General features: G+C 40.2%; 1 protein-coding gene across 3 annotated transcripts; it reads right to left on the bottom strand.

Moving 5' to 3' along the window:
* Positions 1–2,026: 2,026 nt before the first annotated feature.
* On the bottom strand, positions 2,027–14,163 carry LOC128516217 (transmembrane protein 268). 3 transcript variants are annotated; one of them, XM_053490537.1, is made up of 10 exons: positions 13,740–14,163; positions 13,567–13,636; positions 11,805–11,920; positions 8,155–8,249; positions 6,793–6,900; positions 5,587–5,745; positions 4,245–4,355; positions 3,557–3,646; positions 2,798–3,007; positions 2,027–2,342 (listed from the first exon to the last, which is right to left on the bottom strand). In XM_053490537.1, exons 3-10 carry the CDS (start codon positions 11,917–11,919, stop codon positions 2,178–2,180), a joined length of 1,053 nt encoding a protein of 350 aa, XP_053346512.1. In that variant the 5' UTR covers position 11,920; positions 13,567–13,636; positions 13,740–14,163; the 3' UTR covers positions 2,027–2,177. The 3 variants fall into 3 exon arrangements, with proteins under 3 accessions (XP_053346512.1, XP_053346513.1, XP_053346511.1); XM_053490538.1 differs by having other exon boundaries at positions 13,746–14,163; XM_053490536.1 differs by having other exon boundaries at positions 13,780–14,162.
* Between the last annotated feature and the right edge of the window lie 959 nt (positions 14,164–15,122).

Genomic DNA, 15,122 nt, shown 5'->3' with positions numbered 1-15,122 from the left:
AGTTTCATTACAATGTGCTGTGTTACATTACCCTGTGCTGTGTAACATTACACTCTGCTGTGTTACTTTACACTCTGCTGTGTTACAGAACCATGTTTTGTGTAACATTACGCTGTGCTGTTTTGTTGCACTGTGCTGTGTTTCATTACAATGTGCTGAGTTACATTACACTGTGTTGTGTAACATTACACTGTGCTGTCTTTCATTGCAATGTGCTGTGTTACATCACCCTGTGCTGTGTTACATTACACTGTGTTGTGTAACATTACCCTGTGCTGTGTTTCATTACCCTATGTTGTGTAACATTACCTTGTGCTGTGGTACATTACCCGGTGTTGTGTAACATTATACTGTGCCGTGCTACATTACCCTGTGTTGTGTATCATTACATTGTGCTGTGTTTGATTACCCTGTGTAGTGTAACATAACCCTGTGTTGTGTAACATAACACTGCACTGTTTCATTGCACTGTGCTGTGTTTCATTACACTGTGCTGTGGTACATTACCCTGTGCTATGTAACATTACACTGTGCTGTGGTACATTACCCTGTGTTGTGTAACATTACACTGTGCTGTGTTACAGTACACTGTGTTGTGTAACATTACGCTGTGCTGTTTTGTTGCACTGCGCTGTGTTTCATTACACTGCGCTGTGTTTCATTACAATGTGCTGAGTTACATTACCTTGTGTTGTGTAACATTACCTTGTGCTGTGGTACATTACCCTGTGTTGTGTAACATTATACTGTGCCGTGCTACATTACCCTGTGTTGTGTATCATTACACTGTGCTGTGTTTGATTACCCTGTATAGTGTAACATTACCTTGTGTTGTGTCACATCACCCTGTGTTGTGTAACATTACACTGTGCTGTTTCATTACCCTGTGTTGTGTTCCATTACACTGTGCTACATTTCATTACACCATGCTGTGCTGAATGTTATTTCATTACACTGTGTTCTGTTATATTACACTGTGCTGTGTTTCATTACTTTGTGTTGTGCCTCATTACAATGCTGCCTTCTTCCCCATGCTGTGTAACATTACACTCTTACACTTTTTTACACTGTACTGTGCTGCCTACCTCCCTGTGCTGTTACATCACACTGTATATCCTATTGCTTTATCGTGCCAAACAGTTCACTGTGCAGCCTTCTTCTCTTTGCTGTTAATATTACAGTGTACTCGTTCACAAGACACTGCGCCATGTTGGATTACACTTTGCCGCTAATTCCCTGTTCCGTTACCACATTACGCTGTGCTACATATGCTACATTCCATTGTGTCCAGTCTGTTAGATTACGCTGTGCTGCCTTATTTCCTTTGCAGTGTAACATTACATACACTGTGTTCTGTTACAGCACACTGTGCCTTCTTCCTTCCCTGTGCTGTTACATTTACATTTCATGGCTTTCTTCTCCGAGACGGCTTACATTACACTGTGACTGTTCTTCCCCTGTGCTGCATTACATTATACTATGTTGTGTGACATTGCATTGCGCTGTTACAGTATATAGTGCCCTACGCTGTGCTGCCTTCTTATATCTGTTTCAACATTACACTCTGTCCTGTGTTAGTTTTCACTATATCTCCCTGCACTGTCGAGTCGAGTGCACTGCCTTGAACCTTGTGCTTTCCCCTTTGCTTTGTTTAATATATCGCATTGTGCTCTCTTCCTTCCTTGCACGTTGCACCGCAACACTTCCCTCCAAGTATTGTTCTATTACATTCCTGGTCCTTGTTTTTTTGCATTGCATAATGTTCAACTGCGCAGGTTTACTCTTCATGTCGTAACATTCTCTTGGTCTCTTTTAAACCCTGTTGTCGTATGTTCAGCCGAATTAGAAGGAGCTTTTTTTTCCCCACCACACATAGTTCTGTACAGATTCACTGACTCGTTTTCTGATTCATGCTGACAGCCTGAGCATAATCTCTAAAACGCATCAGTGACTCTCTCTCTCTCTCTTTCTATTACCTTACACAACCTTTATGTAAGTACCACGTTAGAACATCACAACTCCCCAGTTTAAACAAGGATATATATTTATATTTTACAAAGCAGCTTAAAAATAATTTAAAGAACACGTATAAGAACAGCAGGCTCATGTTTGTGCACAGAAATGCACGGTGGGGGCAGTCTATCCCAGTTCGAGTCTCTCTCTTGCTCTCTCTCTCTCTACTGCAGGAGTTTGTACTGTACATACTGACAAAGACATAGTGATGCCGTTGTGCAGTGATTCCTTTCTGAATCAAGAGAGCGATGTGAGCTGGGAAGCCTCTCCGATACCAGCAGCTTCACGTAGACAGCACTGTAGATCATCAGAAGGTGGTTTGCAATCTCCTACGAGCACACACACACACACACACACACAAATAGGTCAACAATGTGTACAAATCATGTACCATTTTATTATAAGGGTCATACACACATTGATACACAGTGTTCATTACACATAGAGTCACCGCTTTTTGGGAGGTGACACTCAGGATCGAACCAGGGACTCTGGAGCTACAGTATGAGGCAGCAACGCTGGTCTTGATACACAACGGTGCTATCCCTGCACCATACCGTACCGCAGTCTATAATTTGCTCCTCTGTAAGTGACGTCAATGTAGAGGGCATCCGTATTTATAGAGTAGCTAACTATAGTTTAGCGGCAGTTGGGTAATCTCTCACGTTCACCTACACACTGGTGCAATTCAATGATTTCTCCTCGCTATGACAACGGTGTTATTTATAACCGACATGGTCACTGGAGTACTGTACAAACGTCGATCGGCTCTGTGCCTCCGTACCTGGTGCGAGAGGGTAAAGTCTGGTAACAGATTAAATGTTTCGGTCAGTATAACTTCTTGTCTTTTCTCGGCTGGAGCGCGTCTCTCCGACGCCCCTCCCAGCAGGGGGCGCTCTTCATCAGGCTCCTCGGAGGGCTCTTCAGCATCCGACTCAGGAGGCGGGACTTCGGCCACTACGATGAGGTGAGACATTCTTTTCTTCAGTTTGTTCTAGGAAGTAATATGTAAAAGATTCAATCTCGTGAGGATTCAAAGTATTCATAAGGAATGTTAGAAAATGATTGTGCATAAATTTGTAAAAAAACGGCCTATATTACAGTGCCAGTCAAAAGTTTGGACACACTTTATAATTTTGTGGTCTTTCCGTCCAAAATATGCAATGATAGTAGGGTAATGCTACTTATGCTCTGTAAATCCTTCATAACGGCTCTAATCTGGGGTGCTGTTTGTTAATTGGTGATTTCGGAGGCTGGTGACTCTAAATGAACGTCTCCTCTGCAGCAGAGGTAGGTTTTGGTCTCGCTTTCCTGGGAAGGTCTTAATGAGAACATCATGGTGCTTGATGGGTTTTGCGAATGCATTTGACAACCGATTGATGTTTCATCGTTTTGGAAAAAAAAATTATCAGTATTGTGGAAAATAAATCCAAACTTGTGTCCAAACCTTTGACTGATACCGTATGTCCAACTTTTTTTTTTGTTTTACCTTAACAACAGAACATGCTGAGAGTGTATTGTTGGTTAAAAGCAGCCTACAAACCTTTATCTCATCTCCGACTGAGTCGAGTTCTGCTAAAGTTTCTGTCAGGGTTTGCAGACAGGGACCCAATTCCCAGAACACACAACATAGCTATTAAAAAGAGAGAGCAGACTGTAAAGTAGGATTTTCCCCTTATTCAGATTCAGATTCCTTTACTGTCATTGTACAAGTTCAATGAAATTGAGGTAAAAACGGTGCTAATGAAATAAGCATGAAGTAATAAATAGGAAAAAAATAAAAAAAATTATATTAATAAAAAAATCTGTCTCAGTTTCCAATATCATATATCAGCATATTGAGTTCTTGAAAAACAATGAGGACTGAAATAAACCTGTGTGGGTCAGGGGGGACCTGGAGTGTGTTCCATCCTAGATGGGATGTCAACCCATTGCAGGGCACAAACCCACACACTCACACACCCAATAACACATTGTGGGCAATTTGGAAACACCCGATCCCTGCATGTCTGTGGACTGTACAAGAAAACTGAACGGAGTAGATGTATGTGTTTATTCTCCTCTATTTAGAGTCCATGGCTCTTGTCAAAAAGGTCTAATCTAATCATGTTTTAGAATAGACTGGTACACCCTTCCTAACTGATCCATAACTAAAGTTTCTTAAACAAAACAAACACCCGAGCCCACTGAGAACTTCCAGCCTGAGGTTTCCTCTCATGGCTGAACCTCACCTGCATTTTTCCAGTGCACTTCTCAACCCAGTCAGCTATGCCCAGGAGCAGACCGTGCCCGATGAGCCGCTCGTTCACCTTCACCAGACGCACATCAGTATTCACGTTGATCTGTGTGTGCACAAAGAAACATGAACATCGGTGCTCACATGGTCACTGCAATACAAGTTAAACCCGACTACACATGTTCATGTCCGATATTGTTATAATATTAGATATGGCCGAAAAAAGTCACCATTTCAGAATTTAAAAAGATTTAAAAAACTTTATTAATCCCTGAGGGAAATTGCTTATAAATAGAAATCAGAACGCTTCCGCAACGCATAATTTGAAAGACTGTAATGATGTATAAAAATTAACTTAGTAAAAGTAAATAAGAAGGAAAAAGTATTACAAACAAAAAAAAAAGAGAGCAACCGCAAAGCTGGTGCACAATCGCACATTATCAGGCTGTATCAAGCAAAGATACAAACTAATAACATTCCTAAATACTAATACTGGGTTAAAAACACAGTATCCAAACCTGAATGGATAGCACTTAAACATTTGCATGCTGAAGTTGCATGGTTAAAAGATTAACAATAAAAACCAGAGCTGTGTTTAATAGTGAAAGTCAGAGAGAACTCACAGGATTAAACAGCTGTTTGTCTGTAAGAAAACCACTTGTTTATGAAACTAATCAGAAAAAAAAGCCTTTTGTTAGGGAGCATAAAGATTGGACTTTGGAGCAAATGAAAAAAAAAGGTCATGTGGTCTGATGAGTCCAGATTGCTGAGCGATGGGCGTGTCAGGGTAAGAAGGGAAGTGCATGAAGCGATGCATTGTGTCCACTGTACAGACCCTCTGGAGACAGTGTTATGATCAGTTCAGTTGCTCAGGTCTAGACTCAGCAATAAAATGAAGTCAGCTGACGACCTGAATGTAGCGAATGATCAGAGTCTCACATCTACGGAGTTCTTCTTCTTCCCTGATGGAACATATTCCAGGACTCAACTTGTGAACGAGGAATCATTTTTACACATTAGCCCAGGCTGGGTATAATAATATTGGCTCGGCACTGTTTCATTATTATGACTTTATAACCAAGTTTCCTTCGATACTGCCTTCGAGTTTGGTGTAGTTATGGGGTGACTTGTATATGCATGATTATACAATCCGCATGACTGGAATGGAAAACCATGTCTCCAGCATCTATTAATTCTCCACAAGTGCTTTTCTATTCATTAAATGATTCATTAATTATTTAACCAACAGATATTTTAAAAAAATGAAAGAAGAAGAAGAAGCAGCAGCTAGTGAAAAAGCCGGGAGCGAATTCTTTTGATGAGAATTGATTTCCTGCCTCTTTGTTGCTGTAGTGGAAGACGAGGATGATGGCGATGGTGATGACGATGACGATGAGGCTCACACACAGACACAGAACCCAGAGGTTCATGACCCTCTCATTGAGGTAAAGGTGCAGGCTGGAGTAGAAGGCGCACCACAGCACCACATACACAATCTGAGAGAGAGAGAGAGAGAGAGAGAACAGTCACGTCACGTACTGTACTTCTGAAAAGTGATAATGTCTTAAAAAAGAACATCCCTCGCGTCTGCGAATTCCACCTGAACAGAGGTGGAGGAATTATGAGTCATATGAATTGAACTGTGAGTCACGTATATTAATTATGATTCAGGTAAGTGTGTTATGTCATAGCAGTGCTGCGAGTTCGGTTTCTTAATCTCAGTCTGCTCTAGAGTATGTCTAGACAACTTTAAGTCTGTAGCTTTAATTAATCCAATCTAAAAGCTAATTCAAACCCAAGTTAGTCCATCATGCCAAGACAGGCTTGTTGGTGCGCCATGTTTTTTTTTCTTTTTATCTATTTGCTCAGAATGCAGTATGATGGAAATCTGAAAAGATTTGCCACAAATCTCTCTCTCTCTCAGCTCTTCAGTAATGTTGCACGGACTTGCCGATGCGGTTTGAGACGCAGTGTGAATTTTAGCAATCTATAAAAAGAACGAAACTTCACAGCGTAGCCGAATGCTGTGATGTTCGGTGGACAAGCAGAATGAGTTTTATTTTCTCCCATTTGTAAATACTGATATCTTGTGCTATTTCACAAAACACTCCCTCACGCACTTATTCTCTATACTGTATCCTGTACAGACCTGCAGATAGCCTGCAGCGTATCCTAGGGGACTCGGGAACATGGAACAAGGCGAAGTGCACTCTGGCTTTACAATCAAGCACAGGGCACAAGCACACACACTTACACACTACGGGCAATTCGGGAGCACCAGGCAGCTTAAATAGGAGGAAACCAGAGTACGCAAAAAACTCAAACCCAAAGGCCAGCCTCGAACCCTGAACCCTTGCTGAATTTACAAAATACTTTATATAAAATTGAATAATGTTGTTCAAAGCAAGTGGATGAAGTATATAGTGCATTTAAGCAACAAAACGGACACTAAACATGTCCTGATTGATTGATTGATTGATTAATTGATTGATTGGTTGACATTTAATTGGTTCTATCAGTGATTTCTATGTTTGTCCTCTTACTGGGGCCATGATGAAATGAAACAGGGATGAGTTGAAGAACAGGTATCTTCTGATGGAAGGAGGTTCTAGTGCTGTCTTCAGAGGAGTCTCAAAGTCCTCGACAGGGATCTGCGTTAGAGAAGCAAAAATAGTGACACTGTAACACACGGTATAGTATTGCATGGCAGAAAGAATTCTTTTTCTGAATTCCCAGAGGTTTCCAAACTTGGTCTATAGTCTATATATGACTGTATAAAAATACACACACACACACACACACACACACACACACAGTCATAAATATATCTACCGAAGTCTAGAAATGCACTTGTTGTGATGGAACTTCCAGCTAACTTTACAAAAGAAAAAACTTTACGTTATGAATAACTCTGCAAAACTCATTTCTTCGTATTAATTTATTCATTACAATTAATTAAAGCAAAAATAAACAAATATTTTAGTGTGCGAAATTTCTAAGCATAAAAGCTAAAAATTGCTTGTTTATATCACAACCTCAGCAGCGACCTCATTTCACCGGCCTGATCAACTCTCATCATCTGCACATGTTTATTGCTTTAAATTACAGTCATGTTCAAAAGTTAGTACCCCCCTTTTAATCCTAAGTTTATTTCGCGTGTGTGTATAAAAACCTATCTTAGTATTAGGCAAATACAACCTCAGACGAACAATAAGATATAACGTTATATAATGTTTTCACTGTGCCAACAAAAATGAAGTCAAAAAGAAAAAAAAGTGGGAAAAACTAATTCACAGAAATTTAAGAGGGTAAGTAAGAGCAGCTAATTATTGATCATCAGCAGGTGTGCAGACCTCTATAAAAGCAGAAGTTGTGGCAGTTTTCTGGTCTAGAGCATTCACGTGTGAGTGTTAACATGAGGGAAGGATATAAGAAATGGTCTTAGAGAACTTTTTACTATATGTGGGGTCCCACTTGTTTCAGAGGGAGAGGTAACTGGAAATACTCTACATTGTCATTTTTTAGTTCTTGGTTGCAAAACCACTTTAGTTAAAGAATTCAACCAAGTTTTTTCATCTTCGGTGTTTTCCAATTTTGGGGGAAATCAGCCCTTGACACTTCACACTGTTTGTCTATAGTCTTGACTAAAACATTTTCTGGTCGTTATTTTGCAGATAACAGTCAGAAAAAAAAGGCTGGTTCATTTGAGATAGATAACTGTGTTATCACATCCTGTCTCTGAAAAAGGAAACAGTGTGGGCTTGTGGGTCGTCTGTCAGACATTCTAATAGAGAAGAATCGAGAGGCATTTGCGCCGAGGCCAGACTTTCGACACCCCTGTCCTAAATTCTCTTAGAGGTTGTTAACTCAGGAATGCAGAGAACAGATGTTTTGAGAGGACGGACCTGGAAGCCTTCATGTTCCAGCTGTGTTCTGCAGAGTTCCAGGTCAAAACTCGGTGCTAAAATAGAGGATGTGGGTACGGCCACTACACACTGACCTAAAACACACACACACACACACACACACACACACACACACACACACACACAGAGTCAAGTTAAAGATTAAATTCCAGCAGAAAAGAGAAAATTTATTTCAACATTAATAAACAATTTTTACGTCTTTTATAAATGTTCTCTACATTAAAATTCAACCGAAAGTGTAAATTATTTTCCTGGGACAGCATTTTCCAACTCTTGTATTCCTCTTCGTCCATAAACAATGAATTCATTTACTGATGTTTGACACACCGTACTTGTAATCTGTTTGTATTTACATTACCTTTAATGTATTTTTATTGACATGAATAATTGCTGTATTATAATAAGGAAGTGCAAAGTCCTGTCTGTACTGAAGACTTTCCCACAGCTGATGATTACAAAGCCATGATTACTTATGACTATAAAGCTGTGATTTGCCTTGCAACCAGAACTAGACCAAATAACTCAATACCCTCTGAGAAATCAGATTCCAGACCTCAACAGATCTCGGGTTCTTATGCCAAATGGAATCCATGACTCAGTACTCGGTACCAGTAAAGCAGGTTATGTGAATGAATAAAGCGTGCTTGTGTATAGGGTTGGTAATCTAGTGCTTTATAAATAATTTATAATTAGACATGTTACAGAAGCACAACTTCGCTGACAGAACGCTATTAAGGTTAAGGGTGTGTGTGTGTGTGTTACAGTCACAGTGTTATTATAGTTTCATTTTCTGTTTTCTGTTAGTTTGCTAATGAGACTGGAAATCATGGGACTATTTATTTATTTATTTATTTATTTATTTATTTGTATCAGAAAAAATAAAAATCTCACAAAGGCCTTGGCAATAATGCCATAATGCATTATTTTAATTCGATTTTCCACGTGCATTACATGTAAAATGGGCAGCACTGTGGTCTTGACCCACCAGTGTCGATCGAGGGTTTGATTTCCGCCTCGTATCGTATCAACCGCTGGTGGGTTTCCCCCGGGTAATCTGGTTTCCTCCAACAGTCCAAAAAAAATGCTAATTAGGTTAATTGGCGTTCCCAAATTCCCTGTAGTGTGTGTGTCCTGTAATGGATTGGCACCCTGTTCAGGGTGTACCCAGCCTAGTGCCCTAAGTCTCCCGGGATAGGCTCCAGCGGTATAGAAGATGAATAAATGAATTACATATAGGATCACTCCTATTAATGTACAATATAATACTTTACTTTATTAAACCTACACCATATGTCCAAAGGTTTGTGGACACCTGACTGTCACGTCCATATGTCCTTGTTGGACATCTCATTCCAGTTTTATTCCTCTTTTGCCGTTATAACAAGCTCCACTTTTCTTTCCACTAAGTCTTAGAGTGCGGCTGTGGGGATTTGTGTCCATTCAGCTACAAGAGTATACGTGTATTGGCATACACGTAACTCATCCCATAACCTCATACTCCAGTACATCTATCCTAAATGCCAACTACGCTAATTCTTTCCATCTGTTCTTTATTCTTCTACCCATCCCGAGGCATCTGGAGATTGTGCCAGCTTTAGTAGACAAACGCCAGCTGGAGCTGGTCCTTCTCCTGAGGCATCCAGAGACGGACCAGCTCCAGCTGGATTCTGCTTCATGATGGTTTGGAGCTGCTCCTGTGCTCCCAGTGATCCAGACCCCATCTGCCCTCTGCACCTGCTGACTCGTCCCTGTGCTAAACTGGACGTCATGTTAATTTAAAGAACTTCTGTTATATTGAACTTTCAGCTGCATAACACACATGATGTTATATCACCCAAATGAGGATGGGTTCCCTGATTGAGTCTGGTTCCTCTCAAGGTTTCTTCCTATTGCCATCTCAGGAAGTTAGGGTTCTTGCCACTGTCGCCGTCACCCTTGGCTTGCTCATCAGAGACATTTCATTCATCATTCATTCATTCATCTTATTATTATATAGACACGTTTTTCTCACACATATACACTTCCATAAATGTTCTTTTTTCAATTTTTTTGTTTAAAATTTTGTGAAGCTGCTTTGAGACAATGACCACTGTTAAAAGCGCTATATAAATAAAATTGAATTGAAAGAGTATTAGTGAGGTCAGACTCTGATGGTGGATGAGGGGGTCTGGTACCCCTTTTCTACCAATGAGGTAATCGGAGTCGGTGATAGTTTCGAACCAGTTCTTTGGTTTTTGTTTTTTTTCCCAGACAGAAAAAATGGATCCATGGTGGCACTAACACTTTGCAGGGCTAGAACAAAGACTCATTTATGTCAGGTAGCTGGGGGCGGGATTACCACCTACCAACTAAAAGTTTTGTGACTGCCATCTTTTAAAAAAAATGGACTCAATATGCAATGGGCAGATTAAAGATAAAGCCAGTGGAACTGCCATGTTGAAGCTTGCCGTTGTTATTTGTATTTTTTGCCACTAGCATTTTCTCTTGCAGCTACTGTACCATTGCCGCTAGCACTAGCAATGCCGCTAGCATTGCTGGGTATGTAGAGATATACATGGACGTTCACAGTGTAACGTAATGACGTGACTCTCTTTGGAAAAACAAGAGCAGTTTTTAGAAGGTTTGCTATTGAACCGGCTCTGAACCGGTACTAGCACCAGATATGAGCTAGCACCTGGTTCATTTTGGTGGAAAATGGTCTCCAAGCAGTCAGTCACTCGTTTGTATGAAGTCAGGGTTTCAGTTCATCCCAAAGGTGTTGAGTGGGGTTACGTTTCGGAACTCAGGACTAGTGAGTTCTTCGACTCCAACCTTGAGACACCACGTCTTTATGGAACTGACCGTGTATAGAGACCTAGAGTGTCCAACTTTGGCATGTGAGGCCTAGGTGTAGCTCTGCACTAACCTTTCGGAATTTAAAGTGGGGTTTAATTTATTTCTCAGTGTTAAGGGAAAAATAACACCACTTAAGTGTTAAATTAGTCAGTTTAGTAGAAAAAGAACACAAACATCACGTTTTATCAAATCTCTGATAAGACCAAGCGCATGTTTAGCGACACTCTTGCCCAAGACCGAGACAAGGCTAAACACAAGCGTCAGTAAGTCTCAGATAAGTCCAAATCAATACAGAAAACTTGACTCAACTTCTTGAGGTAAACCTGCAACTTTACGCTAAGGTCCTCAGAAATTGTCTCAGGGACAAGTCAAGCTCTTTGTCTTTTCATTTAAACCGAGTGACAAAATGTGACTCTGCCGAGGGAGCAGCTGTTTATAACTGATATGGCGTGTAAACAGGAAATGACGCACTTCACCGACATTCTACACACCGTAGCTAAAAATGTAACTGTAAGTGAATATGGTGTGTTGTGAAACATGATTATTGGCAAATCACTGGACGATACACACAGATATACAGATATAACCCTGACTTACAGTATATACAAGATGTATTATGCCTGCCCTTGTGTTTAAACGTAGCTGACTGCATTGATCTCTCAGAAGAGTCCTAGCATTGCCTGAGCATGAGCTAACTTTGGAGTTCCCCCTATAACTGTAGAAAACCATAAAACACCAGATTCGACAAAGCTAAGAAATTCCAATGAAGGATGTGTCATGTAGGTGCAACATACCGTTTGTCCATGTGGACCTTCTGCTGTTTGTTCTGTGGAATTGGATGTTTCCAGATGAGATCCCAGATGCAGGATCACGCCTGTCTCTGTTCCACTGAATGGCCACGTCTGCCATGCTGAGATGGTTTCATGAGATAAACAACGAGATTAGAACTCCAGTACAGTGCCATGGAAAAGTATTCGTATTTTGCATATTTGTCGCTCTTAAATCATTTATGTCATCAAACCCGTTTTAATATTACACGAAGATAACCAGAGTAAACACAAAAGGCAGTTTTTAAACGATGAATTAATTTATTAAGGGAAAAAAGTTGTCCAAGCGTGCCTGACCCTATGTGAAAAAGTAATTGCCCACTTGCTTAATCATGACAGAACTGTGATGAGTCACATTTTATTTGGAACGCTGAGTTAAATTTCATTTTTCGACACACAGGCCTGACCTGTTGAATCATGAAAATCTTTAAATAGAACATGTCTGACAAAGTGAAGCACGCTGAAAGATCTCACACCATGCCGCGATCTAAAGGAATCCATGAGGAACTGGTGAGGAACAAAGTGATTAACATGTTTTAGTCTGGAAAGGGGTTACAAGGCTATTTCTAAGGCTCCAGGTAACCACAGAAAGAGTCACGATCCACAAATGAAGGAAGTGGTGAACCTTCCCAGGTATGGCTGGCCCAATCAAAAATAATCCAAGACCACAATGACAACTCATCCAGAAGATCATAACAATAAATAACAACATCCAAAGAACTTCAGGCCTCATTTGCCTTAGTTAAAGCATGATGCTCATGATTCAATAGAAGGAAAGAAATGGCGTCCATGGTGAAAGCCCAAAGTGAAAGCCCCTCCTGACCAAATCCCCCATCACCATTCTCTCCCCCACCCCCATTAGGCTCGTCTTGATTTTCTTTATATATATATATATATATATATATATATATATATATATATATATATATATATATATATCTTATAATATATAATAATATATATATATATATATATCTTTATTTATTTATAAAATCATATACGCATTTTTTTTCTGCTGCTTGATTGGAGAAAACAGAATTGACTCAATATGGAAGAGAAAGCAAGAGCATGAGTCATGTTCTCTCATGACGATCCAAAAAAAAATCACACATGCATCATATGAATATCAGCGACTGTTCAGCTGATATTCACTTCTTCCTAGCAGACAAAGGTGTTCCTTCTTCGTCTCGCTCGCATCATTCACACTTAACCTAGAAATTCCACAACAGCTACATAATGAACTCTCAGTCTAAGGGCTTCTGTACTTACATAACAGCTTGCTCGCTTTTTATTTTTGTTTTTTCCCCTTTTTTTTGCCTCTCTGCTTTTTTTTTTTTTTTATAAATGTCTTGTTTAAAGGTTATAGCACATTAGAGCACCGGATACAGAAACTGCAATCTAATTAGATTTCAACCCAAAGGCCTTTGGTGTTGGACGCAGCCTTGCAGAAAATAGTTTATGTTCAGAATTGAGCAAAACAGAACAGGAAATGTTGCCCTGGAGCACTTCTTGTTTTTTAAAGTTTCGTGACGTTTCTCAAAAAAAAAAAAAACAGAACAATTCCTTAGTGTACCTTTCTGATTCTCCTTGCTTCTTAAGAATAGCATTTATATATACACATATACAAAAAACACACAATCTGAAGTGAGTGCACATACTACATGAGACGCATCGCCTCTATATGCTTCCTGCTACTTGGTGCTATGCCCTCAATGAGGTTGAAACTTACTGCACTGCAGCTGAAGCAGTCAGCACGGCACCATATGCCCACCGCTCGCTGCTCTCCGACACCTCCTGATCTGTGAATGAGAACACCAGAAAATGATCAGGGAAAAATGCCATTGAATAAAATGCAGCATTGCACCATCTTTCTCTCTCTCTCTCTCTCTCTCTACACCTCACACTGACTTGCTGCTGCTACCCGGTAGCAGAGGAAACCCACATTATAGCCCTGATGGTGTTGTGTAGACTAGTCCATCTCTTCTTTCACTCTTGCATCTTGCTTTCTCTTTGCTTCACGTAACTACCAGCGTTTCTCTCAACCACCGCCTCCTCCTCCTCCTCCTCCTCCTCCTACTTTACAGTCAGGTTCCTAACTTCTTCGCCCTTTCCTCGTGGCTTTGATTTTCTTCATTTTTTTGAAATGCAAATCTCGTTCTCTGACGCTCTCTCTCTCTCTCTCTCTCTTTTTCTCTCGACACTCTAGGTTTGGCATCACTTCCTCTTTTGTACGTACACGATACCTTACCAACAGCCCTCCCCCTTTATTTTTTTTTTTTGCTTCATCATCTGCTTGGCTCTCCTTCTTCTCTTTCACACCACAGCTCGTGACTCGAGATCCACATGACCCGAGGAATTCAGAGAACTTCCCAGTTCGTTGGACGACCGAGTGATCATGGTTATTCCAAAACTACTGTAGCTTCATCATTCGGATCGTCTCATGGCTGTGTTTTAATAGAAACTTGACCGTGGAGAAATCATAGCCAGATTCTGGAAATCAGACCTGCAAATTAGATTGTGATAACCTTTAGGTTTGGGGGTCATGTGATTCTGAATAAATCATGTCCCTTCGTGGGGATTTCCACTCAACTTGGCATTGCTGCTTAGTCTAACCACAACTCAGTCTCGGAAAGAAAAAGGAAATCGGTTGTCTATTTCCGTTTATTATTTGCAGACACAGAAACAAACAGTGGCAACTTATTATCACTCTTCTTCTACATGTCCATTAATGGAAAGAGACCACCACAGGACTATCATTAGCTTTCATTACGATCCTCATAGCTAGGAAGCTGAAGTAACAAATGTCCCACAGCCAGCAATAAAGCAACTCCTGACACTTCATACACAATGGCGTGTATAAAGACGTGTGGTTACGACATGCCTGATAAGGTGGTCGCTGCCAGATATTTGCATGTTGCTTAAAAATTAATGTCTCTCTGCTGCCATCTTGAGTTACAGATCACCAAACACCAGCAGAGGTCCTAGGTACACATAAGATCTTGTCATACTGGGTGCATTTTTACATATTTAGGCATTTGTGCACGAATAATAATAAATAAAATAAAAACACAGCAATATTACTTCATGTAGAATCTTCGTTCAAGATGATGTAATACTGTATGTGTTTGCCTTGGACAACCTTTGTGAACGTATATTGTTATGATCTCTTTCACACATGAAGTATTTCATGCAAAAAAAAAAAGCATTAAAAGATTGCAACTGGAAGATCCATGCTGAGCTCTACGTTTATAAGCTAATCTATGTATTCCATCTACAGCAATTATA

This window comes from Clarias gariepinus, chromosome 28 (assembly GCF_024256425.1).
Source record: "Clarias gariepinus isolate MV-2021 ecotype Netherlands chromosome 28, CGAR_prim_01v2, whole genome shotgun sequence".
Taxonomy (NCBI): Eukaryota; Metazoa; Chordata; class Actinopteri; order Siluriformes; family Clariidae; genus Clarias; species Clarias gariepinus.
Note: the sequence above shows the minus strand (reverse complement) of the source record. Positions and strands in the feature narration are given on the sequence as shown.